At 42.2% G+C, this 27,827-nt stretch overlaps 1 protein-coding gene across 3 annotated transcripts; it reads left to right on the top strand.

Annotated features, from left to right (window-relative positions):
* The first annotated feature begins 3,299 nt into the window (after window positions 1–3,299).
* On the top strand, window positions 3,300–25,935 carry cbfa2t2 (CBFA2/RUNX1 partner transcriptional co-repressor 2). 3 transcript variants are annotated; one of them, XM_067504985.1, is made up of 11 exons: window positions 3,300–3,732; window positions 15,628–15,786; window positions 15,978–16,219; window positions 16,325–16,414; window positions 18,736–18,920; window positions 19,041–19,294; window positions 21,033–21,118; window positions 21,367–21,559; window positions 23,000–23,068; window positions 23,289–23,479; window positions 24,091–25,935. In XM_067504985.1, exons 2-11 carry the CDS (start codon window positions 15,654–15,656, stop codon window positions 24,439–24,441), a joined length of 1,794 nt encoding a protein of 597 aa, XP_067361086.1. In that variant the 5' UTR covers window positions 3,300–3,732; window positions 15,628–15,653; the 3' UTR covers window positions 24,442–25,935. The 3 variants fall into 3 exon arrangements, with proteins under 3 accessions (XP_067361086.1, XP_067361087.1, XP_067361088.1); XM_067504986.1 differs by having other exon boundaries at window positions 3,300–3,466; XM_067504987.1 differs by lacking the exon at window positions 3,300–3,732 and adding an exon at window positions 5,593–5,744.
* The last annotated feature ends 1,892 nt before the right edge of the window (window positions 25,936–27,827 follow it).

Raw genomic sequence — 27,827 nt, forward strand, 5'->3', positions numbered from 1 at the left:
TGCGGCATTCAAATATTGCTCAAAAAGCTTCAAATTAGAATTTTTGTAATTCTTTTAAGATGTTAAAATTGAGTCTATATCAGCTCAGAAATATTTTAAGAGATCCACAATTTTAGGTTTTCTTCACGTACTATTATATCAGGTTGAGAGGTATTATTATTATTATTATTATTGTTATTATTATTATTATTATTATTATTATAGAAGTAGATACAAACTGTTTTACTTGTGTTTAAATGCAACAAGGATACACTGAGCCATTCAAAGACATCTGACATAACTTCCATTAGCTTTTTAGCAACTTCATCGTCAACATACATTTGTGTCTGCACTTAAGGACAAAATTGATTAATTATACAGATTAAATGTCCTTATGTGGAGCTTTGGGGGACCTCAATATTATATTTTATGCAGAAAAATGTTTCATTTGAATATACATAATGTAGAAAATTTATACCACAGAATTTCATTATTTATTTCTGCTCCTATATTGGTGGATTTCTATTGTTGCTGTGAAAGCCCAGCTATGCAGAATTAGCCTTTTAGTAAAGTGGAGTTTAGTCCCCTGATACAGTCTGATGCAGTCTCTCATTCTCACCACATCTCAGACATAGAAACATTGCATCAGCACATATTGTTATTGTAATTAGACCTTTGAAAACACGGTTTTCACTAGAAACATGAATGTTTAGTGCACCGAACCAAGATTTCATCTGTGATTTTAAACGCAGAGACGCATGTGAAAAATAAAACATTCTGATTTTAGCTATGCCTATCTCGTTTACACAATCACCAAGTCCTAAGATCCCATAATCCCACTCCTCCTGCGCTCATTTTTTCTGTTCTTTCTTTCTCTAAAAAAAAGCTGTTTACTTTTTCTAAAAGAGGAAGTTTGGCGAGGGAGCGTGTGAACAGAAACAGATGCTGCATACTCTCTTGCTCTGTCATTCTCTCTCACTTTTTATCTCACACACATGCACACAATGGCAAACAGCTGCATGAGGCTTGAGTAGCTACAGTAAAAGGAAGTCATACAGTTCAAATATACACAGCATTCTAACTGTGTATTGAGTACATCTGCTTCTAATCCCTCTGAAACAGAATGACCAGTTTTTGTCTGTCCTTCAAGAGCAACTGCTGAAAAATGCTCGTACATACAGTACAAATTTGATGTTTTGATGTGTTGGATGACAACACCGCATAACTTATTTAGTTTGCCTGATTGTGGTGATAATCATGGGAGTTACATTTTCTTTCACATTAAACTCACCCTGTGTTTAAATAATTGCAGTGAAAAGATTAATTGACGGCAGCAGAAAAAGGATGTTTAATTGCTGCAAACGTGAATTCGAACAGATTAAATGATAAGACTAGCTGCTAATTGAAATCTTGTTCTGTGATCATTCATCTGAATTGTTTCAAGCATTGGATTGGCTTGGATAGCCTTTCATACTTAAATATAACATTTAATGTTGCTTCTTTGTTATTTTGCTTTTACTCTTGAGAAACCTTGGATCTCCTGAAAGCTTTTGTTAGAAAAGGAAAGCTTGAGTTGTGTTGAAACTTAATGGTCTTAACTGGCTACTGCATAGAAGCTGCAGACCCCATGTGGAAGCCTAACCTGTAGGCTCGTGTGCACCTCCCTACAAATGACACGGACCACAACGATTTCAGTGTCCATGTTTGTAGTACACTAAAAAGCTCACAACAGTGAGGTAAAAAAAATCATCAACACACCCTTGACACCCCACCACCAGCTAGTGCTTTGGCAGCAAAACTGCAGAGTGACACGCTAATGGCATTGGCCATCCATAGGTTGAACTCAGGACAAAAACTCAAGCTAACAGTGGTGTGACGTGAGTAAAAGCAGCCTATTACGGAAAATAGCAGAAGACCCTAATGAGCATGTGCGCTCATGTGACAACTGCCAGTCTTTACACCTGGGTGTAAATCGGTGTTTGCCAATAGCCTTTGTCCATCAGTGCCATCAGTTGCAACTCATACATGCTACTGTAGCATATGGATTGCTGTATATAGCTTCAAAACCCTTCTCACTTCTTCATCTTTCCACCCCCTCCCTCTCTGCTCTCCCACAGCCACCTGGCCTTGCCTCTGAGCCTGCTGGCTGACCAGATGTACCCTGAATAGAGCAGGCCTACAAGGAGAGAGGACTGGAGAAGAGGTTATTTTGGGTGATTATTCAGTGAAATGTAGTTTTTGACAAGTCCTGGCAACTTAATAACCCACAGTAAATCTTTCCATAATTATACAAACAGTAAATTACATTAATCCACATTTAGTGAATTCACCTCTTTTCCACAAGGGCTGAAACGTCAGCAACGTTGACTGGATGACATCTTACGTTACTCAGAGCTGTTGGGCATTTGTGGGCAGCACCTTCTCCCAGTGAACTGTTTGTGTTTATAAGACCGCATGCTTGTTTGCTCAAGAGCAAAGTCTCACATGTTGATCACAATCTCTCAATTGTCAGTCATCTAATTAAAAACAGATTAAGTTCTTATTTACCTCAAGCTTAGAATGAAATTAGCACCTTCTTCTGTAGTTTCTAGAAGTGGCGGAGAGAATAATGGCTTGCAGTGAATAAAGCACGCCGCCTTCCCAGTCCCAGCCAAGCTCCATTATCTTAACCTGTATTGTCTCTACAGCGCCACTTGTGCAAGAGACTGGGCATAAATCAGATGGTGATTTAAGTTTAACTCAGTGAAGATGGAGCACACTGGATAAGAGTAGAAGTACAAGAGAAGAATAACTTATTCATGTTCCTCAAGTGTCCCCCAGTGAGTTTGCTGGCGAGCCAGAGCTGAGCCGGCCGCATTAAGGAGCTGAGACAAAAGAGGGCATCAATGAAAGGAGGCTGGAACGGGGGTGGTTTGTATAAAAACACTTTAAATGTACATCCCCACTTCTCTTGAAGGACCAGTGGGAAGGTGGTAGGGAATGGGGTTGGAAAGGACTCCCCCCTTCACAAACACACACACATGTAAATGCACACACACTTTTGTCCCCCTTGGCACAGCCTCTTGTTTAGCCTTTAGGTGCCAAAGCAATTAGTTATGTTAATTGCAGAGTCCATTGACGGTGAATGCAGGTTGAATAGAGCCAGTCAGCAGCGAATGATTGGCTGGGATCCATGTGGGGAATGGGTGGGAAGAGGAGGGAGTTCGGGGGGATGGGGTTTGTGACGTTGCTGGAGCTCTGGACCCATGAAAAGAGAGCAGAGAGCGGTGTGTGGGAAAATAGGGGAGGGGCTAGAGCGAAAGAGAGAGATTGAGAGGGTGGGAGGCTCAGAGCTTGAGAGAGCGAGTGTGAGAGAGGACGCAAAGTGAATGAGTGAAAGAGAGTCAAAGTGAATAAGTGCAACAGCATAGAGTGAAGGAGATAGTGAGGGAGGCAGAGACAGAGCTTCAACCAAGAGAAAGAGAAACAGCAACGACAGAAAAAGAAAGTAAGAGAAACAGAGAGAGAGAGTGTGTGTGTGTGTGTGTGTGCAGTGTTGCGCTGGTCTGCTCAGTTATCTGTCTCCATCTGGGTGCCATCTGTGTCTCTGGCTCTGGCCTTCGCCACACTGGAGCTCACATATGTGGGAATGCAAACACATGCCTGACATATGAAGGCGTGGAGTCACAAAAAGAGACAAAAAGGAAAGGATAAGAAAGCAGAACCCCACCACTTTCTTTAAAGGACTGGAGAGTGGACTCTACTAGAGTGGAGGTAGGAGAGAAGAGCGGGGATCTCGGTCTGGAATTTTTGTTTGAGTCTTTCTGGGTGTATTTTTAGTAAACAGTGTTCATTTACGTCCATGCATGGTGCATGTGCGTGCGTTCCATCCTAATTCCCAGAGCTGCTCTGTACTGTACAGATGGTGCCTCATCCTTTTCTCTTTATCTCTTCATCCTTGTCTAATGAGGTAGGAGAAACGGAGGGATGGATTTGTGCCTGCTGCTTGCCTTACCTGTGCACAGAAGAACTTTTGTTGCCATATGGGCAGAATTCCGATGTAGAAAAATCAACATGTTTACTGACCTTGTGTTCAGTGAGCATCCGGTTGTTTTCTTGTGTGTTACGAAGAAGTTGTTTGGTTTCATGGAAAAAGATTCTCAGAGCAACTGCATGTGCAATGCAAATTTCCCTTCAGGCTTTTTCTACTTTTAAAATTGTCTTGTGTTTAGTGTCCTGTGGAAACATCCGTGCCAAGAGTTGTCGTTCTGTATGAAATATTTAGATAATTTAATAACTCAGGGTGTAATAAGATATCGTGCCTTTGCTAAAATTGATTCAATTTATTGACTTGCAACATTCACAGATCTAACAGCCAAGACATGAAGCTGTCTGTTTCTTTTAATCTTCAATCTTTTTATTGTGTCCTAATATAATAAAAGGATATGTGGAGTGGATAAATAAACACACCAATATAATTGGCTCTGCGCATGAAATGGGCTTGTCTCTCTCAGCTGTCATTTATACAGATAGAAATCAGCTTTTCCACATGGTTAGCAGAGCAGAAGAAACTAGGTAAAGAAGTCGTACATCTGTTGTACAGTATCCCAGGCATATGGAAAGAGGAGGGAAACTGCTGTGTCTGTCTTTCATGCTGTGCCTACATGTTACACAACACTACCATCAGTGGGAATCTTGATCCCGACAGAGTGCAAACGTCACTCTGTTGGCTCAAGTTACAACGTTGGAACACCTTTTTTCTGGAGGATAAAAATTTGCTCTTGTTTTTGTGCTTGGGGAGGATGTAGAGGGAGGAGGTGTGCGAGGGAGCAGCAGGCGGAGAAAAGGCAGAAAGACCTGGCTAGTATCACACCAAGCCAGGCCAGACCATCGGGGAGATAGCAGCGGCTAGCTGTCGGCTGCACAGTCTCAAACCAGAGACCCCTGTCTGGTCTGCTGGACACTGTCATACTCCTGAGAGCAGGCACTGTTCTGTGTCTGTGTGCACATGAGCGTGCGTGTCTCTGTGTGTGTGTGTGTGTGTGTGTGCAAACATCAAGGCTGTGATTTTATTCAGAAATGTTATTTTCCCTCCATTCATTCCTGAACAGTTCCTGGTCTTGAGTTGGATTTGTGGGAACTTTTTGATCAAATTGTTTTAAACTAAATGAGCGTGCGTACGTGTTTCTACCAAGTGTTTCTTACCCATTTTGTCTCCTAAAGAAAAAGGCTGCTTGTCTTACACTCAGCTGATTTTTATTTCTGACCTCAATCCCAGCTGTGAGCTTCTATTCTTAAAACATAGGAATAAATAGAGAAACTGGCCACCGTGACCCTTAATCACTAGGCTAATATTTGGCAATATTCGTCCATAGAAAACCTCTTTTTTTTTTTTTCAACACACAGAACAGGGCAGCTGCTTGAAGAGTTTGATGCAGGAAGTGCTCTATTAGTTATAGTGGTGAGGGCTGTGATATCTGGCCCCAGGGATTCTGTAAGAGGTTGTGTGTGCTTGAATGTGTGCACTCCCTGTGTTTGTGTGGACATGAAAGGTTTAGGTCATTTACTCAAAAGCGCTCAGTCACTGCAAGTAGCACTCTGAAAGATTGTTTCATCACAGGCAACGTCTCCCAAGCGTGTAAGTGGTGTGTGTGTGTGTGTGTGTGTGTGTGTGTGTATTTGTGCAGAAGCAGAAAAAGCAGATCTGTGTCAGTCTTACCACCTGCACTCCCCTCTTCCTCCTATTGAGCCCCATTGACATCGTTTGCGAGACCCTTTTCCTTGTGGTAAGTGCAGGAGTCAGAGGTCTCTTGGAATGATCTACTCACCCTTTACTAACCTGAAAGACACACTCAGTGACCCACGACAAGATGTTTATTTACTGGGCTGCTTTGGTCTGATGGTGTCAGCACATGCTTAAAGGGCTGTAAAAGGACCCCAGTTCAATTTGTCAACTGCACTGGTTTAAGCTCTAAAAGTGTAAATAAGGTCAATTAGCTGCAAACATAAAGGAATATTAAATTACACAAATTCTAATTGGGATCTGTCATAGGTGTGAAAATATGGGAAAAGGAGATAGGTTAAGGTAAAAAGCTTAAGTTGTAGTAGATATCTTCACAAAAACTATGCTGATCATACTTATCCAGCAGACACAGATTAGCAGCTCACTAGTAGGCTGCTTGTTTAATTCTGCTCTTTTTTGGTAGGGGGGGGGGGGGGGCTGCTGTGAAGAATATCCTCAGTGTGTCGGAGTATGTGGGATTGAAATGGCCGCCAACACTTATTATTTATTATTTATGGTTAAAGACAGTGGTGACACATAACCCGCGGTTGGTATGTCGGTCACAGAAGAAAACAATTAGCTAAGAGCAGCTAAAATCTGTGCAGAAGTGCAATGAGCTGATTTTCAGTTTGGTCAACAATATTCATTTCTACTCTTATTATTAGTATGCTAAGTTATTTAAACAACTATATTGCAAATATTATATAAATGTTGAGTCTTTAAGCTAAGCAGAAAGAGCTCAGGCATTTTGGGAACCTCTGTGAAAAGCTACGCAACAGGATGCATTTAAACGTGTCTAACTTTCCTGGAAAAGCAGGGAGCTTAAGTTTCCAATGTAAAACCCATAGGAAAGGGCTGATATTCAAGAGAACTTGCAAGAGCAAAAATATTGAATGCACTTGTGTTATAAGGTGTGTGGGTGGACAAGAAATGGGTGGCGCTGCCTCTCTCGCCATGAATTGTCTCTCTTAGTCATTATTTTTTCTCTTTCCCTCTGTTTCCTTTTCTCTCTTCTCCTGAGAACGTGATGGCTAAAGTGCATTTTCACCAAAAGAAGAAAAGAAAAACTCTTTCTGCCTGTTATCATTTGCTGGGCTCAGACTGAAACCTTCCAATAGACATTGAAAATTCTGCTACCTCACCATCAAGAAATCTGGCACATTTACCAAAATATGCCGTTTTCTTAGGCAAATCTGTACTCATATGCATACAGTACACATATGTATGTGCCCACACATTCACAAACACACACACTCATCCTCCACAGCCATCTCTGTCTCCTTCTCCTCTTTGTTTTGTGCACAGCTGGCCTCTTTGTTTTACTTATCTGTCTTTGTCAGCAGCTGTTGAGCTCTGGTCTTTTATACAGCTGGGCTAAGCTTGCTCACAGCTCTTTTTATGGTATCTTCAGGCCTTTCCCAACGCTTGGCTATAGTTCGCCACATCCCCTGATCCTGAGACTAACAGATCACTCTTCTGTATAGCATTGTTGAGGGAACGGTCACGTCCTTGTTTAATTACAATATGGTGATGAAACTTGTTTGCAGTATTTGCACAAGATCTCACTGATATGGAGCGCACTCGTGTATCAACTGTCAATGACACTGTTAAAATCTCCAATAAAAAGTCCAATAAAATACATGTATAAAATACATGGATATGAATTTAAACACACAATACAGAGAATAAAGAGTCATTGTACCGAACCATTAGTCTGTGTGAAGAAAAGCTGTGTAACTGTCTGAGGTGATAGCAACATCTGTTTGGACGTGAGGTGAGGCCACTTGGCTGTTAAAGCCTCCAACACCTGGACTGGAACAGGCCAGTCTTAATGTTTTCTTTGTTTTCCCATGTCTAAGGCTTGTATTTTGTTTTATGGACTTCTGCAACTCTCCAGCTCATAGTTTGGGTCTGCACGTGTGTTGAGGAAACAGTATTTTGCCTGGCTGCAGTTTAAGTTTATAATGTATAGGAGGCCACCGGGTCCTACAGACAGACACAGTGATATATATCTTTTGTCTTTGCCACTATATGTTTTTTTTTTTGCTCTTGTGCAGAGGTGAAAGGAAAATAAAGAAAGGTAATTCTAATGAGAACGCGTCCACAAATGCTTTACGTAATCATTACTTGAAGGTTTTGGCTTCAAAGAATTGCTCGTGATGATTGATGGGCAGGCTAACCAATTAGTTATGGAGAGGTTAGAGGGGCTGTAACCAGATAGGCAGATAATCTACTGGCCTCAGAGAGCTGTAGTTATTGTCAGAGGGGCTGTGTGTATGTGTGTGTGAGATTGTCATGGCTTTTCTGGTTTGAGGTGATGACGGACAGTTTCAAATCGTTCCTGTTATGTCACAGTTGTTATTTGAGGGAATGTGTGTACATATGCCCCGGGCAGGCAATTTCACAGGTGTGTGTGGGTGTGTATGTGTGTTACTTCAGGGATCATTCTGACAGCCAATGCCAAACCCAACACCTGGTAAATGTGGCCAAACACACACACATGCACAGAGAATGACACACTTCCAGCTGTAGCCCCTGTGGCCCAGCTGTATGTTATCTGTGTCTTTGTGAAATACATAAAATCTACTGTAATTATCCTTATTTGCCTTTGCGGGACAAAAGGCCTAAATTTTTATGGATTTGCCATGTAAAAGTAATAATACCAGTCCCTGTTAATTCTGCAGTATCATTTATTACATGGGATTCATGGTTTCTTATCTAAGATCCTGATATTTTCACTAGAGTTCCTCTCTTTTTTTTCCTACTGCGTCAACTTTAAGTATTTGATCCTCATCCAGTCCTTGGAAGGGCTTCAAATGTCCGTTCAGAATATTTAAAGTTGTCTGTTCAGAAAGTAACAGAACTCCCACTTTGCTACTCTAAAAGGCATTGGTGTCACATCATGTTAGAACAGATATAGTGATACGGTTTGAAGTGGTAAATGTTCTGCACTTATATAGCGCTTTTCTATCTATTGGTACTCAAAGCACTTTACACTGCTTCTGATTCACCCATTCGCAGTCACAATCACACACCGATGGGGAAACACTCACCAGGAGCAACTAAGTTGGGGTTCAGTGTCTTGCCCAAGGGCATTTTAACTCCTCTACAAGTGCAGCAGCATTTATGAAACATCAAACTTGCTAAGATGAATAATCTGTGACTGTAGTCTTTTAGAGTGTTTGTAAGGTCACCAATTTCAAGCCCCACCCTTCAACCCAAACTATCTGGTCACTCTTCTCCCCGCAGTCTGACCTCATGTACACGTGGACACTGTCTGTTCCTGCTGTCCAGCATCGGCCAGACTTTCTCTCCCCCTCTGGTTCCAGCATCACATCACTGCCTCTTTTCACTGCTCATTTCTTAGTGTTTTTTTTTTAATGGAAGATCTCTGTCTGCCTTGCCATTCCCGCTTTCGTTTTCTCTCTCGCACTGCCACTAAGTACATTTCCATCCCTGGGTGCCTTTTTTTTTTTTTTACTCTAACAGCAGTGTTTTTTAAATGTGAGGGCTTCTCTTCTCACTTAAGGAGCACATCTGTGCTTCTTCACATGTGGAAGTCACATATGTCTTCTGTCCTTTCCCTCACCTCCAACCCACTCCACATTTCTCTTTTGCCAAAGTTTTCTCCACCTCTCTCTCCGTCTATGAATATATAGGCTATTTCTCTTGCCCCTCACCTTACTGTCAACCTTGCCACCTCCCCATCTCTCCCCTCCCTGTGTAAGGAGTAGAGTGTTGACATTGGGTTTTGTCCAAATATGTAGTCTACGGGGCTCGAAGGTGGGATTGTAAGCCAAGGAAAACAGCCTGGTTCTGAGGCTGACAACCAAGCTTGTCTTTCTGATGAAACCAAATGAAAACAGTATTTTCTATCCTTGTTATTCTTCCCCATCCTCCATCCTTCTCTCCCGGCATGCATCCCTCCATCTCCACCTCTGGTGACTCAAATTTGCAGACAAATTTAGTCAGTGCTTGTTACACACTTCTGGTCTGTAAAAGTGCCACTGTGTCAATACATAGGCAACATTTTGGCCATGGTAAAGATGACAAAGGATAAAGACAGTTTTGCAGATATTAAGTCATCATGAATGTGTGTCAAACTGAAACCTTCGCTCAAATGTATTTATTTATTATATGGGAGCAACCGCATCAGGCTGATTTCCAGTTGAGAAGGTTTCAGTCCCATGAGCGCAATAATATAAATTAAGTTGATTGAAATAGGCAGAGAACCCACGTGTCTCTTGAATATTCAGAAATTTGACACCATGTATACGTGTCCTAAGTACTAATACTAATAGCTTGAACCTGTTGTCACGTTATGTAGTTAAAATAACAACCTGACACAAAGAGACCCTGCACTGTTGAATAATTCATTTTGAAGATGTAGTTGTGTAGATGTAGTGCATGCAACCTCGTCTTTGCGGTATGTTTTTGTGTGTGTGTGTGTGTGGGTGGGTGGGTGTAGGTCAGAAGGGAGTGCAGGATAGAGGAACAGATGTGTGCTGTATTGTGGTGGTGTGCATGGACGGACGGGGACCAGGTGCAGCCTTTGTCTCCCCGGCATTTAAGTCCACTCACTCGCATTCAGTCGCCTCGTGCCTCCCCTCCCTTCCCCATCTCCCCCTCCTCTACCTCCTTTTCTTGGAGGGAAAGCAGAGATGTGTGTGGAGGAGGGGGCTGCCTTGGCTTACTGGAGGAGGCTCCAGCAGTCCCTTCTGAACCCTCCCCCTTCCCCCTCCACACCATCACAGGTGACTGTTGGAGGTCCCAGCTGGCCAGCTCTTGGCCGATTAGATCCATATGGCACAGGAAAAGAAGGAGGAGGAGGAAGAAAAGGTGCCCATCAGTTGCCTGGGTGCTAGGGGGCAGTTAGCTTGCCCCTTTTTGCCCCAAGCGTCAAGACAAGTTTGCCTTAGCTTACAACAATGAATAGAAACATCCCCCAAAAGAGCTGAAAAGTTCTCTAATTATTACAACTGAAGAAAGTGACATCTGATTTGCTTCTTTCGTTAGACAGAAAACTGAAGTGCATAAGCTTTTCCCTTTTGTTTTGCTTTGTAAGTAAACAAAGTCCATCATGTATGACAGCTCTGGAGTTGTGAGAATTGCCCCCTCACCTCTAGTATGTTCAGCTTTGGAAAGCCCTCACCCAAACATATACCATATCATTATGCACTGATACGGAGATTCACAGCAAGCCAAAAAAACAAAGAAACTGAGGAGAAATTTAAAGTGCCATGAGAAATAATGTTTGCCTTCTGTAAATTTAGGTTGAGCACATTGCAAGTAACTTTTAAAAGTGTGTGTGTAAAAGTGTGTGTGTGGGGGGGGGGTTGTTAACATGCCCGTGTTCACATAGTTTTTGCATTGCACAAGCTGTGAATTGTCTTTTTGCTCCCTGATAAATTAGTCAGGCCTGTGCTACATCTTCTCTCACCTCATCTACAATGACAGGACACTGATATCAACGTGGCACACACACTTACACACACGCGCGCCTCATGACTCACAGCTGCCAGCCTCTGACACAGAGTTTAAACTTCAGAGTTTAACCATGAGCTTAATAAACTTTTGACACTCAAAGCATTTATTTGAGTATCACATAAAGAGTAATTTATGTATATTAACTAAACATAGGCGATCCATTCCCACTTCACGCAAAGAACTAGGTTCTCTGCATTTATTTGCTTTGTTGTTTCTAATTTCATTTTTTAATTAATTGCTTTCAGTCACAGTAGTCACTCAATGCAAATGTCCCTTTTGTTTCTCTCTCTTTGTCTCTGTATCCATTTTCTCTCTTGCTGAGCATCATCACCTGCAGAGGCTGAGGCAATTAAAGCCGAGTGAATGTTTTAATGCAGACGAGCGTCACCTGAGCTGAACAAACAAGGAACACCTGGCTAGCAACAGCAGCCTCACCACAGATAAACATCGCTTTTTCTATTCGTGCAATAACAACTGTTATCAAAAGCAAGTAAGTCGTCTAACTTAGTCAGACCATAAAAGTTTATATCATCTGTCTGAGAAGAGACAAGAGGAGACAATAGGAAGAGCTGCAGCACAGAGTGGTATGATAGGAATTTATCATAACTTTTGGTTTTATCGGTATATAAAAGAATGTGGATGTTGTATGTATTATGTTCAGCATGCGATGCTCTGCTTTGCTTCAAAGTGTTGTTTGTGTATCATGGCATTTCCAGTTTATCCTGTTGATGCTTAAGGAGGAGCTTTGTGTACCTTTCTTTTGTTCCATCTGAGCAAAGTTGACATGTGGCATTTAGACCAGACAAACACACCACATCCTCTTCTAAGCCAGCCTAAGTTAAAATTTGACCACATTGTGCGTGTTTTTGTGTGTGTGTGTGTGTGTGTGTGTGTGTGTGTGTGTGTGTGGCTGCTGTGACAGCTGCCTCCCCTGACAGTCCTGTGACTATATATGGTGGACTCAGGTGTTCTCAAGCCAGATGAAGTCATCCAGCTATGTACCCTGTCTAATTGACAAGCAGAGGCAATTCTCTCTGGGCTGTCAGCACTACATGCACACACACACACCTGATGTGTCCTGTTTTGGCCATTACCTCTGGCACGGCTAGCGACAGACCAACCTACATCTTAAGATTGCGCGAGCACAGCTGCAACCTCATTTCTCAGTTCCACGCTTAAATGGATGCACAGTAAGACATGCACTTAGCTGGCAGTCTGTCCTCCCTTCACGGCAGTGGTAATGTTCAGCTTTTGTATGAAGTCTTTTAGTGAGATGGTTATTCAACAATATGATTATTTTAGAGCCCGTTGTTTGTACTGCTGTATTATCTAGAGAGATGGTATCAGAATATTTCTGTCATGTACTGTATCAGTGAGGTATATTATCAGCTTGGGACTGTTGTGTTAGACTGCATTAGTTTTAGAGTGGTGTCCCTAATAAACTACCGACTGTGTGTACACGTTTCTATCTGTATTGCTTGTTTATACTCTTTGGACTGTTTCAGGGGTCAAGTAAGAGGTTAACAGCTTACAGATTTCATGCAGCAGTGATTTATTTCCAAACCCTGTCTCGAGGCAGTGTTGGAATTGACAGCGCTACTATATATTTTTAAATAGAATATTGTTACATTCAACCACCGTATGCTAAAATTATAACATACATGAAGTGGGCCACATCACTACAGATCACTAAGACTCTGCTGAGAGAGAGATTTTCTGTAGTCTGTTTGCAGATGGTTAAAGCCTATCTGGAAGAGCTGCTACTCCAAAAATGCTAAAGTTGTCCACTGTCAAGTCCCACTAGCTGTGAGACACCTGAAATTACACCAGTAGTGTTATTAATATAAAAACAATTACTACATATCTGTATTGCTATATTGCCATTTATGTTGTGTTTTATACAGCAGACGGCACATATGGGTGTTGGTAACTTGAAATATGTTTTGATTTATGCATTTAAGAACTACACTTAGCTGGAATTTTGTTACAGTAGTTGGCAGATACATGTAGTTAATGCAGTCTAATCAGTCCTGCAGCAAATATGTCCCCTAGAAGTTGATCATGTTGAGATTTGTTTTTTCATGTGCTGTATCAGAAGTTTTGACTGCTGGATCACTTGCTGGTATAACAGTATAAATCAGTCGTAGATTAAGGTTGGTGTGATTTTTACTCCCCCAGCTGTGTTGTATTAGGTTATGGTTATCCGAGCTAATAAAAACAAAAATCACGTTCTCCTCTGCGTTCTTCCCGCCGCGCCTCGTTCTGTGATTGGTCTATGCAGCATGAATGCTATTGGTTGGGGAAATTTGATAGTGTTGTCACAGTTTGTCCACAAAACAAAAATGCAAGTGTGAGCACAGGGATCCAAGAGCAGAAGTTTTGTAAGCGAGCAGCAGCACCTGAGTGCCAGGGGGTGGGTTTGCGGTGGAGCACAGGAAATCTGAGAGCACACAGACAGTTTGGAGAGGGGGCAGAGTAAATCTGAATGCGAGGAGAGACATTTTGTGTGCAAGGGCAAAATATATAAAAATAAAAATGATTAAAATATGTTCTCAATTTGAAAAATATGCTCTTGTATTAAGAGAGAAATAATTCCAGACGAAATACTATAGCGCAAGGAGAATGGCCAAGTCCTGGCTCCATGTGTACATTTATAAAGTTGTTTACATGGTAACAGTGTTGACACTAAGGCCATATGCCCCGTTGATTCTGTTATTGAGATGTCACTCTAATTTCCTGACCATACGGACAGAGTGTGCAGAGCTTTGGAACCTGTGTGCGAGCGTGCTGCAGGCTACTTCCTGGGGTGCACTGGCAGACCAATTGTTTGGTGGGTATGACAGTCCAAATGTCTGCATAGATCCCTTCTTCCTGCCCCCTGTGTTGGTGAACAGGTGGAGCGATGGCAGGCAGGCCACAGGGCTGAGAAAGAAAGAGAGGGAAGGGGATGGGAGGCAGAGGGAAAGAAATAGAGGGTGAAGAGGACTGCAAAACAGAAGGAGGAACAGTCAAAGCTGTATAATGAGTTGCAGACGTGACAGATGATTTGAACCGTGCCGATTTAGAGAGTGTGCATAAAGAGGGACTTGAAGAAAGGCAAACAGGGTTGCAAGCTTTAAGACTGCTTCAAAGTAAAAAATCCGCTGGCTTCATGTTGTGCATACATGTTCAGTATATTCAGGTTTTCTAATGAGCCTTTTCTCTGAATTCTTATATTCATTTTTGTATGTTTAAGAAATATTTAGGATTGTGTTATTACAATATTTGTATATTTAACCGTTCAATGGGCACAGTTTCTTCATTTGAGTTCGTTTTGGTCCCCTACTGATGGCTTAAATCTTCCAACTTAGGCCTTCATAAACTGGGACCCTGTGACTCAAGGCCAACCAGAGTTCATAGCTGTGAAAAAGTTATAAAGGGTGCCATTGAAGCCTAAGCTCCGAAACCATGAAACCACATTTAAAAAGCTGCTCTCTCCTGACCCATGACCTGTGAGCCCATGCTTGTCTATTAATCGTCCATTCTTGAAGCAGTTAGAAAAGTCTGATCCACTCTAAATGGAGACGGGACCCGGCTTTCATGGATTTCCAGGACACAAAGACCGCTTCTGATCCCACATCTCCCTGCCACCACCTCACCCGCCATTACACTTTGGCCAAAGCCCTTATCTGGTGGTCTTATTCAGAGGCAAAAGCATATTGAGAAGTTGCGTTTAACATTCAAAAGCTTTGCCTATCTTGTTAGTAAAGCGTGAAATAGCCCCGTCCCTTCCCTCTTTGTCCCGCACCACGTTTTTATTGGGTAGCTCAATAAGGGGGCATTCTTCTCCCTCACAATAGGCTTCTTCAGCATTTCTTCTGTTATTGATCTGAATGGTTGGGAGTGAAAGCCTAAACTTTAGACATCTGGCTCTTTAATGGGAGGGGTAGTTGATGCCTTGCCAGTATGTGTTGCATGATGTGAAGTGGCCTGGAGGGTGGGCATTTTTATTTTTCTTTTGCGACTATTGAGCTGAAAATTTTACATTCAATTACACTCCTCAGCTAAAGTCATTTTATTTATTTGTCACAGCAAAGTTTTACTGAGTTAAATTCCTTCATTTATTTTTATAGTTCTGGCGGCTTATATAGCGGTTTTGCCCAAAAATGCTTTACAATGTTGCTTCTCATTCATCCATTCACACACATACTCATACACCATTGGTGGTGGCTGCCATGCAAGGTGCTCAGCTGACCCACTGTCAGCAACTTGGGGTTCAGTGTCTTTCCCAAGGGCACTTTGACAAGTAGCCGGGACCGAGGATCGAACAGAGTCAGTGGACGACTGCCTTACCAACTGTGCTACAGCCACCCTTTTGTGTGTATTCTATGTCCTGACCTCTCTTCTCTTGTTCTCTGCAGACAGTAGAGAGAAGAAGAGCCCTGCCATGCCCGGTTCTCCTGTGGATGCTAAGACTCATTCCAGATCAGCCCCCAACAGCAGCACCAGTTCCACTATGCCACCCCTGCCTTCTGTCAACCCCAGTGGCCCTCGGTCGGCCTCTTTTTCCACCACTACATGTAATTGTCTTTCTTAAATTGTTTCTTGTTCACGGTTTCTATGTTGTTCCCACATCAGTACATTTCATTAAACTGTAGGCAGTGTTTTAATATAAAGTCTGAAATTAGTTTTATACGTGAGTCAAAATACCTGTCCAGTCTAAACAGGCCTTGTTCGTTTGTCCCTTCATCATCTCACCTTTCCTCCCAAGTGACCAATGGGAATCATCATTCCCCACCTACCCTGAATGCAGTGCCATCTCCACCGCAGCGATACAGCAACGGACCGTCTTCTTCCTCTTCATCATCGCTGGCTAACCAGCAGCTTCCAGCCACCTGTGGGGCTCGACAGCTCAGCAAGCTGAAACGTTTCCTGACCACGCTGCAGCAGTTTGGCAACGACATCTCTCCTGAGATTGGAGACAGCGTCCGAAGCCTAGTTCTGGCGCTTGTGGTAAGTTCTTGGCATTACACAAAAAAAATGAAGCATTGTCCCATAGAAAGATATTTCATCTTTTCTTTGGTGTCTTTCCTAAACTTGACTTTCACCGTCTTTTAGAATTCAACAGTTACCATTGAGGAGTTTCACTCACGTCTTCAGGAGGCCACCAACTTCCCTCTACGCCCCTTTGTTATTCCATTTCTCAAGGTAAACACATCTTTTTCTCCTCTTCATCCTCCTATATTTGCTTTGCAGTATTCTGTTGGATCACTTCCTTTTTTTTTCTTTGCTGCAGTAATTTTCTTCCCCCTCTCAGTTTTAAGCTTGTGGATCTATGGTTAGCTTGTGGCCTGTCAGAATCATCAAGCCCTGCTGAAATCATCATCACCCTCACGTCTTGTGGCTCCAGTTGTCAAACATGACATATAGTTAACCACAGAATAACAAGTGATAAGAGTATGTCCTTGACATCAACATAACTCTAATTCAGGTTGATCTGTGGGCAGTCATTTTACAACTTGTGAGTCATGATGGAAAAGTAATAGATTCATTACACTTTATTACAGTGTTTCCAGGATACGATGCACTAGTCTACAAATAGGCATCTGTGTAGGTTGTCTAATTTAATAAACAGCTCCTCAGCAGTTCAAAGTAACTTAAGATTTGTATGTTAATTTGACAAGCAACAGATGAGGGTACGTGTTAAACAGACTCACGAGCCCCTTTTGTAACCAGGGAAGACTGCAAGTGTATACTTTTTTTAGGAGCTCCCCCTCAATTGTGCAGAGCATAAATCTTCAGTCAGTTGAACCACTGTTACTTGAAGCAGTTGAAATGTGCTCATTTTCCACACTTACCTCTTACTCACCTTTGGAACCTCTCCATTTGTCTGAGAGTGCTGAGACAAGAAACCTCTGTTTCCCTGCTTCTATTAATGTATTGCCAAGAGGTGGAGTTGCCACAGCCTAATTCCAACTCCTTGAGAGTCCTTAAGCAAAGAAAGGAAAAATGAGGAAGAAAAAATAGACAGATGGGACAAAGTCATGGGGTGAAGAGAGAGAGGTGGAGAGAGGGAAAAGTGAGAACTCGGAAGTGTGAAACATGCCTATAAAGTGTTCCCTTCCCTTTTTTTATGGGCTTCAGTACACCATATGGAGCTGCTGTCCCGTTAAAAGAGCATTCAGCTGCCAAGGCGCTGCCAGTCTAGCATCCGCCCCGCTGAACCCCAGAGAGTCCTCTGTTCAACTGACACACAACACATGTGTCCACTAGCTGGGGCCCCAGGGAAAGAAGGGACGCAGAGGAGCATGGGAGGCTTGCAAACGAGAGCATAAGGGCGTTTCAAAGAGTAGCAAAAGCATTATCATCTTAAGGGGACAGTTTAAAGTTGAGTAAAATAGGTCAACTTTAACTAGAACGTGGTCTCAGTTTTTTTAGAATCTGAAAGTGCTACGCGACAAAAGGTCAGAGTCACAAAACTAGAATGTTATTTAGTCGGTTGCTCAAGAAGAGGGAGTGAGGAAGTGGTGTAATTGCAAACACACCGGCGTCTGTTCCTAATTAGGGAAATGCAGGGAACAAAAGCAAGATGGAAAGATACGACAGACTGTCACAGATAAATATAAAACAAGAGAAGGAATGAGGGAGAACTGGAGTCTGTATATCATTTGTTTTCATAAGTTTATAAGCCTCTATATCATCGTGCATAGTTTTGCTGTGATCACTGTGTTGTACCCAGCGCTCAAGGGGTTAGTATCCAACTTCAGAAGAAGCTTAGAAAAACCCATTTTTGTTAGAGCACAGCCACAGTCACTATGTGGGCAGCCACAAAAAAACACCAAGGCCCAGGTTGAGCCTTGCAGCCAGTCCACAAGGAGTAAGCTCCCAACCCTGTCAGCTCCTGACCTGTACTCTGTGTTTTAGCTTTTTTACAGGGCGATGGTGGTCAGTTGTGTTCTGTTCACTTCACATTTTCCTCTTCTCCTAAATGCTTTACAGGCTGAGTTGATTGATATAATAACTGATACTTCATTGATCCCCATGGGGAAATTGTTGTTGGGCAGCCACACATATGGTAGATGCTGGCAATACTACAGGGTTTTCAGTATCTTGTCATGTCGTCGGGATGTCGCCAGGAGTAATGGGTAATTGAACCACCAAACCTAGGGTTTATAAAAAAGTAAATGGTCTGCACTTATAAAGTGCTTTTCTCTGGTTCTCATTCACCCATTTGCACTCACACTCACACACCGATAGGGGACATTACGCGGTTTAGTGTCTTGTTTAAGGACGCTTTGACATGTGACTGGAGTAGCTAGGGATTGAACCAACAACTGGTGAACAACCGCTCTACCTCTTGCGCCACAGTCGCCCCCAAAAAAGTGTTCCAACAACTGAGCCACAGCTGCCCCCAATGCCCCTGTGTTCTATAAAATATAAAGCTCTTTGATTGTTTTTCTTTCTTTCTAGTATTTAGACTATTTTGCAAATTAGAAGGAAAGCTTAGCAGTTTATTTACTTCTTTCCAGGCAAACCTACCCCTGCTGCAGAGGGAGCTGCTCCACTGTGCACGGGCAGCCAAGCAGACCCCAGCACAGTACCTGTCCCAGCATGAGCACCTCCTGTTGAGCACCACTCTGGCTTCCTCCCCGGACTCCTCTGAGCTACTGATGGAGCCACCTGATGCTGGAACCAAGAGACACAGCCCCAGCAGGTTTGATGAAATCCTGCAAACTACTACTATCAAGATGGTTAACCTATGTGCTGTAAAGACTTGCATAAACACAGTGTGGTTTTGAGAAATAAGTCAGTACTGTCTGTTTCTTCTTTTCAGGGTAAAAGAGAATGGTTTCCATGAACGTCCCCCCATAACCATGGAGCCAGCTGCCAAGCGGATTTGCACCATTAGCCCTGCTCCCCGACACAGTCCTGCTCACCCACTGCCACTCAACGCTCAGCTTCACCCAACCCCTCCACCCTTGCAGCACTATGCCTTAGATGACATTGCTGCTCCACACATCCTACACTGTGAGCACAGCCAACGCATGCTGGAGATCCGTGAGCTAAAAGACAGGCCCAGACTCCCTGGTACGTGACGCAAACCCATAATTATGTCTAATGGGTTGTTTTCCGGCCATGTTTCCTAGAACATCGTCACTTTTTCAAGATTTCAACCTTATTATCGATGGCTTTCATTATTTGTGACAATGAAAAGTTGAGTGTTAGCCATGGCTAATAATAGAAATAGAAAAATCATCAGATATTAGTTTGATATCATGATGAATTGGCTAATTTTGAAGTGTGACTGCTACATGTTCTTCTTGGCATTAATCAGTAAAAAACTCTTATTCTTATAAAAGCTTATTAATGGAGGAATCACTTTACTGCAAGCAACAAACACAGAAAACCTTTACCTCTGTTTGATCATGTACAATACTGTAATTGCAAGTGACCATAAAACACATGTGGAAATGAACATACTTGCATAAAAACACACACTTGCACACACACATTATAATCTGTGTGATAACGGGTGGTCTGTGTGTTTGTATAGCCGTCACTGTATGTCTCTGGAGTCCACATGTTCGTATAAACAGAGCCATACTGTCCAGAGATATCTGGTGTATATCTTCTCTCCATTTGAGTCTTGTCAGCACACAGTGGAAACAGCAGTAGCTCACAGACACACACACACTCACACATGCAGATACACACCTTGATATGTTCATGGTAGAGGTGCTGTGTTTATGAGGCTTTAGTCCCTTGTCTGACAGCCTCCCGCCCGCCTGCCGCCACTTAACTCATAGGCGCACACACATTCAGACACACACACGCACACATAAACACATCACTCCGCACACTCATGGCTTTGAACACTGATGAGAACCAGGAGTAGAGAAGAGGTCGTGGGGAAGGCTAGTGCGTATGAGGGAATCATTATTCTCTCCAGCAGGCCTTGTGTGCATATGGGCTGTTGTTGGCTTTTTCTTGCTGAATTATAAGAGATTGTGGTTTGCATCATTGCAGTCAGTGTGTGTGTGTGTGCGTGTGCGTTTAATGCTGTGTCTATGGGAATGAAAATGAATCAAGATTGCAAGCTTTTGTGTGTAAGCTATTATTACTGTTAAATGTACAATTAGATCATGCTTAAGTCATAGTGTTTTGTAAAAGCTAAATGAGAATCCAATAGCTGTGTGTGTGTGTGTGTGTGTGTGTGTGTCACGGTTGTAATGGTGCACAGTGAGTGTCAGAATGGCTGGTTGTGTTTAGAAGTGGAGCCACTCCACTCAGTCTGAGTGTCTCCCTACTGGAATGCTGTGAGCTCCAGGAGGGGAGGTGCTAAGGGAGTAGTTTAGTGTGTGTGTGTGTGTGTGGGGTTGACAGCTGACTTCCAGATGTGCTCCGTTTCTGGGTGCTGGGAGTCTGTTTTGCATCACATGCTTCTTTTTTTCCCCCTTCACTCCATCTTTCCTGTTCATTAATTTCTCCGTCCATCTTACATCTTTTATCTTTTGTTTTCTTCTTATTTACTTTGCCTCATTTCTTTCATTCTTAATTTGAGATGTAAGAAGGTGCTGCTTTTGGTTCATGTCTGTGCATGCAGTAAAGTTGATTAATTTTACCACAAGATATGGACAAAATTAAACCTCAAAATCAACAAACATTAATTGTAATTTTAAAGTAAAAATATTATCATCTTCACAAAGCACAATCAACCATGATACACACAGCTTTTACTCACTTACTGTCACTTGTGGCTTCTCTTACATTAGGAAGAATGTTAATCACAGTGGCCTGTGGTCTGTCTTGTGTGTGTTTTAATCAGGCACTAACGGGGGCTACCGCGAGGAGCCGGTGGACCACAGACTGACAGACAGAGAGTGGGCTGATGAATGGAGGCATCTGGACCATGTAAGTATCATGACAAGGACCACTGCTGCTAATGGTTTGTGATATAGAAAGAACATAAAATGTCATTTGTTTGACTGTGATCCTCAGCAAAACAGTTTATAGTTTATAGGGGTCATTGATTCTTTATATTTTAATATAGCATTTATATGTTTACATGTTTCATTGGAGTGTTACTATCACAAGATTGGCTCATTTTATTAAGTAAACAACTTAAATCACATGTAATAAATCATGGCTTGTGTCTCCAGGTGTTAAACTGCATTGTGGACATGGTGGAAAAGACACGGAGGTCAGTGAGCGTGCTCAGGAGATGCCAGGAGTCAGATCGCGAAGAGCTCAACTACTGGAGACGCCGTTCGAGCGAGCAGGAGGACCCACGGAAAGGAGGCTCCGGGTCCGCTCCCTTCACCAAGACACACAGCCCCCACTCTGGAGAGACGGGTGTGTACAGCTATTTTTAATTGAAATATGTTAGTATGTCACAGAAACCACAAGTTTTTTTTTTTTCTGTGCCTATTGTCTTTTTTTAACAAGACAGGATTGCTTCATGATGAGGAGAGGAAGCCAATCTAGTGAAAAACTAATTGTTATGCTGAAAGATATGTAGCCATGCATATATTCTCTATTTATTATTATTTTTATACACACCCCTAAGCTTTTTTAATAGAAAATACATAGGGTTTTTTTTTGTTTGTTTGTTTTAGCTAGAAACTAAATCAAGCACCACAAATAATGTTCATTCTACTTAGCTGACATTGGGCAGTGGCATCATTCTAAAAAAAAACACTATTGAAGTGTAAATTAATTTTTTTTTTTGTTTAAGGTAAATAAGAATATTATCTTATCAGTCTGACCACTGTTTGTCCCCAGTAAATATTAAAGGTAACTAGTGGCAATTTTCTAACGGATGGTAGATACACAATAGAACTAGGTGGTAGTCGTGTGTGTTGTATCAAACTATTTCCTAAACAGCCTTGTTTCATAGTCGTAACACCTTCTAGTGGTCATTGAAAAAAACTGCAGTTTAAGTCACATGTCGGTGGGTTAGTGAGTCCGTCCACAGTTAGTCCACTAGTCTGCTGTGTACTGGCTGTGTTCTCTCTGAGTGCCAGCCTTGCTGTCCCCCTGCTGGTCCATAGTCACAGACAGGTGCCAGGACTGGCCTCGGCCATATCGGCCACAGAAGGGCCATCTTGCCATCCTGCAGGCTCAGAAACCCAGAGCTGGCTACCTCGCCAGAGCACCATCTGGGCCCCCAGCTGGGCAGCATGCCTGCCTGCCTGGGCTTGGGCTGAGGAAGACTGTATTGGGGGTGGAAATGGCGGTCGACTGTGTGTATATGTAGGTTTGGTGGAGAAGAGAGGGAATGTAAATGAAGAAAAAGTGGGAAAAGCGATGGTGAGACTGAGTATATAATAGACGGGGTAAGAGGATCTGAGCCAGGCGGCGGTGTTGGAGAGGCTGAGTGCAGTAGCGGCACAGCAATGAATTGAGATGCAGGGGGAGAGAGATTTGAGGGAACAGACAGAATGTTGACACAGCTTGTTGGTCCGCAATTCCCTCCAAGCCAAACACATTCCTTTCTAAAGCTGTCAGATCTCAGATCAGTCTAAGACTCTGATAAACAACAATTACGCTGGTTGTGTGGCCTAGATATCCAGACTTGTTTGCACTGACGAGAAGAATGCATAAAAGACTAGATGACAAAGATAATATCAGTGCCTGCCTGTGTGGCCGCTCTCCGTAAGCACCTGTTACCTTAATCGAGCTGTCGGTCACAAAACCTTTTATAATTTAAACCATTATTTTAACAATTAACCATCTTAATATCTTTATAAGCCCCGGCAGGTGCTAATCCCTTCTGTCTCTGCTTTCCTGCAGACTCCCAGCGCGAGTTTGCTCCACGGCCAGGCTCAGCATACGTTACAGATGAGATCTGGAGGAAAGCTGGTAAGAACACCGTAAAATTTTCATTTTAATTACAGGAAAACCTGCTACTCAGTTCTGTTAGACACAATGATAATCATAATTAATGTTACTAAAGCCAAGATTAGGAGCACAGAAACACAAGAACATGCTACTGTGTGTTGATCGGCGTTTACTGATGCAGCTGAGCCGAGTTTAAGCAAAGTCAGCTCAACGTGAAACACTTGTGTTCCCCGATGCATAGAAGAGGCGGTGAATGAAGTGAAGCGTCAGGCCATGGATGAGGTTCAGAAAGCTGTAGCGGAGGCCGAGCAGAAGGCTTTTGAGATGATTGCTGCCGAGAGGGCTAAGATGGAAAAGACTCTGGCTGAGGCAAAGAGGAAGGCTCAAGAGGATGCCATCATGGTCATCAATGAACAGGAGGATTCCAGTGAGGTGAGCAGATCTGAGAATTACAGAGCTAGTGCAGTGTAGTCCTGCATAAATGCATTTCCCTTTACAGTTCAAGGGGTCACTGCTAATGACAAACCTAGAGAGACTGTATCACCCAGCTGTCAGCAATACCGAGCGTGTCTTTCAGCTCATTGCTTTGCTTTTATGGTTCACAACCATGCAGCTTTTGGTCGCTCTGATAAAGAAATCGCTTGAGGCTGTTTTCCAAAACTCTCTAAAAACCCAATATATGCTTTTTGTCCTGGAGAAACGGCAGAATTAAGAGCCAGATGTCTCCCTCCGGAGTTAGTGGAGATCAAATAGGAGAGTAAATGTTGGTGTTGGGTTCTTCAGATGGGTAGAGACATGGCTCCAAATGAATGCTAATGTTGCTGTGTGTTCTGGATGTGTAAAAGGCAGCTGGTTAATAACAGGTCTGTCAGTTTATAAGGTGAATGTGTGTCAGTGTTGTGCTTACAGCGTGTTTTCACTGGTCGGCTTTAGGGATTTGAGGGTTTAGTCCAATTTAATCAAGATACAGGTCTGCATGTGATGCACTTTCCTGACCTCACATTCTTGTGAAGACTTACGTTGTCCCTTTCCTCCCTCTTCAGTGTTGCTGGAATTGCGGCCGCAAAGCTAGCGAGACATGCAGCGGCTGCAATGCTGCTCGCTACTGTGGCTCCTTCTGCCAGCACAAAGACTGGGAGAGGCATCACCTCATCTGTAGCCCAGGACTTCAGGCTCAACCCAAATCAGTTTCCGCCATCACTGCGAGCAGGGTAGCAGCCGTGGCCACAGTGGCGGCCACAGCAGCTGGGGTGTCCCCTGTTGGTTTGGCAGGTGTCAAGGCCCCTGACAGCGTGCCTTCAGTCTCCAGTCCTGGTGGGGAGAAGGCTTCAGTCACTTCCCGTTCCTCCACTCCATCCACGCCCGCCTCAGCCCCTGAGACCAACGGACACTAGGAGTCGAAGGACGCCATCGGTTAACATGTCATCCATCTTCTTCTTTAACAAGGAAGAAGTGCAGGGAACTATTTGTGGGTTGAGTTAGGATAACAGATTTTTCATCATAATCTTTGGCAGAAAAAAAAGGACAGATTATGGATGACTGCTTGAGTGATATGGCAACTGGGACTTTGGCTTTGGCAAAGAACAGACGGACTCTTCTTGAATGCATTCATTGGATGAACAGATCTCCCTAACAGATGGAAACGTGTTTGTCTTCTTCCAAAACCCCAGTTCTTGGAGCTGCACGGGGTGGAAAAAACTGACGATTGATCTCAGTTTATCTCTGGCTGCAGGGTGGCAGTTAAGAAAGAAAGGCATATGAGAGAAGACAGGGGAGATAAAAAAAACAAAAAAAAACAAACAAACGGTGAGGTACAAAGATGCCTCCCCCTTAACTGATATTCTCACTTGTGTTGTGTATAAATTTGAGTTAGGGAGTTGGTGGTAAATGTACACAGTGTAATAGTTCCAGCCATAAAGCGTCTGTCTTTGTCTCGTAGGAAAAATCTGACAGTAGACCATGTAAGAGTTAAATGTACAGCTTCCCTGTATACGTGAATATTTGCTCGCCAACTTCCTGTCAAGTTTTCATACTGTTTGTGTGAATGCGTGCGTCAAACGGTCGTGCCCGTGTCAGTGAACATTGTAAAGCATATGATACATACTTTTGTCAAAGCAATATTAAAATGATGTATCTCAAGCTGTTTCTGCATCACCAAAGTTTTCAGTCACTAAAGAAAGAGACATTGTCGAAGCAGGTTATTGTCTTGGTGTATAATTATCTCTAGTTCACAAACAATCACATGTGACATACTTTTATAATGAGCTTAGCAAGGAACTCTGCTCCCTGTTTATTTTCCTCTTCTGATCATCAGACACTAAAGAACAGAGACAAAGAGCTGGCAGTGATGGGTTGCAGTTTCGTTTAAGCACCTGTGCACATCACCGGTTTTGTGTCGCAGTGTTCAGGTGCGGCTCCAAATTTTCCACCATTGCAAAGTTTTCGTTACGTAAGGAGACCAAGTTCTAATACAGCTTTTATACAACGAAAGCATGGAAATGCTTGTTGCCGTGGTGCAGGTTTAAGAGCAGGGACCCACGGAGAATCTCAGGAGCTAAACTGTATTTTTTATGTACAGATCATTCTCTTCTTTTTATTTTTTACGTCACGGTCACATTAAAGACAAACGTTTAGCGAGAAACATTGATTTATCCTACTCTGCTGTCACAACTGTTCTTGTTTTGTTCAGTGTTCCACATTGTTCTTGGTTTTTGTTCGCTGTAAGAAGACTTTGTAAAGAATATTATGAGAGAATGCCTTTATTTTGTGAGCCACAATGTTTCCCTTTGTTCTTTAAACACGTTCTTTTGTTATGGGGTATAACTTCTATGAAAAGCAAAGATACCGTGACATAAAGTATGAAATAAAGAAATAGAATAACTTCAAAACTTGTTTTCTTGTGTGACTTTTTTTTTTTTCATTAGTGTTATGATTTCAACGCTTTTAGTTTTCTTTCACCTTAAATTTAGCTTCAGTTTCACTTTGTGTGAAAAGCATTTGTTGGTTTCAGATTTTCAAAGAAATAATTTTGAAACTGAAACAAATTTGATTTTCATTTCCATTTTTGCTAAACTGACTGAGAATAATCAGTTTTACTTATCCAGGCTTTTTTTTTTCTACTTTTAATCAGAATGATAAGAAGTTTAATTTTAGTTTTGAAACAAGACCTTCATTGCAGGCTAAGGGAAATCGATTTAAATCAAAGATGAAGGTGCTGGGAAGTAGAAACTAAGCATGATTTAAGACACCTGCCTGCTAATATTGAGTGACATGTATTTCACTTCATTAATCTTGATCCAAAAGGTTAGAAACTCACCTGTCACTTTATGAGGTACACCTGTATCGGATCAGCCAATCACATTGGCAGCAATTATTTGGACATATAGACATGGTGAAAAAAAATCTGCTTTAGTTCAAACTGAGAACAGAATGAGGAAGAAAAGTGATTTAGGTGTCTTTGAATGTGGTGTGGTTGTTGGTGCCAGATGGGCTGGACTGAGTATTTCCGAAACTGCTGATCATCTGGGATTTTCACACACAACCTCCTCCAGGGCTTATAGAGAACGGTCTAAAAAAGAGAAATTATCAGTTAGCAGTCGTGTGGTGCATATTTTCTTGACACATGTTGGTCCCTTAGTGCTAACTGAGCACTGTTAAAATGCCACAGCCTACCTGGGTATTGCTGCTGATCATGTCCATTCCAGTGCGACAACATCATCTGACGCTCTTCTGTCACACCATGTTACGAACCTAAAATCATCTCAAACTGGGTTCTGGAACACAACAATTTGGGATGTGGTGGAATGGGAGATTTTCATAATGGATTTGCAGCCCACAAAGCTGCAGTAACTGTGTGATGAATCAATGTCATGAAGAATTAAGGCAGTTAGGAAGGCAAAAGGGGGTCCAACCTGGTACTATAGCAAGGTGGAGCTAATAAAGTGAGTGATGACTAATGTTAAAATAACCCCTTTTTCTCCAAATGAAGAGGCTTTTTACTTAGTGCCTCATTGATTACCTCATATTGTAATATCCCTAATCCTTCAATATAAAACGCACCACTGGTTTAATTTTGTGATATTTATCAAAAGGGATTTTACTCTTTCACTTATTGGGTTTTTGGTCACTTGAGTCCAGTTCTGCTCCAAAGGCCTGTTCAGTTTAATAAGCAAAGAGAAGGGCAAATATCTGCTTAACATTAAAGTCAATTCAGTAAAAATTAACATAATTACAAAACGTTTTTTTCAAAAAAAATAAATTAGTTTTAGAAAATAGACCATTTGTCTGATTTATCATTAATTTACTATCATTGTATGACTTGACCAAACATGATTAAAACCTTTTAGAAACATTTTTAAACTTTCTTAAAAGCAACAATGGTGTCTTCAATTAACCTGTTAAACAGCAGAGATTGTGGAGGTGATGCTCTTCTCAAAAGCCAAACAATTCACAATCCTTTTGCATCCTCTTTGTCTTCTTATGTTATGAATCATTCAGGGACTCCCTGATAAAATATGCAAAAAGCATCATTGAAGTCTGGTATGAAGTAATGAGGAGGCCCTTGGTGAGACTGAATTATCATGAAAGGAGTAAAAAGCTGCCATGTGTCATGTATAATTTATTTTCACTTCTGATGGTAATTTATATTGTATTCAGTTTTATTCTTCATCAAAGAGAACAATGGATGTAGGCGATAATTGACTTTAACAGTTACTCTTGTCATCACTTTTTATCAATTCAATAAAAACCCGGCAGACAGCATCAGGGTGTAACGTCATGT

The sequence above is a fragment of the Channa argus genome, chromosome 5, assembly GCF_033026475.1.
Source record: "Channa argus isolate prfri chromosome 5, Channa argus male v1.0, whole genome shotgun sequence".
In the NCBI taxonomy this organism is placed as follows: Eukaryota; Metazoa; Chordata; class Actinopteri; order Anabantiformes; family Channidae; genus Channa; species Channa argus.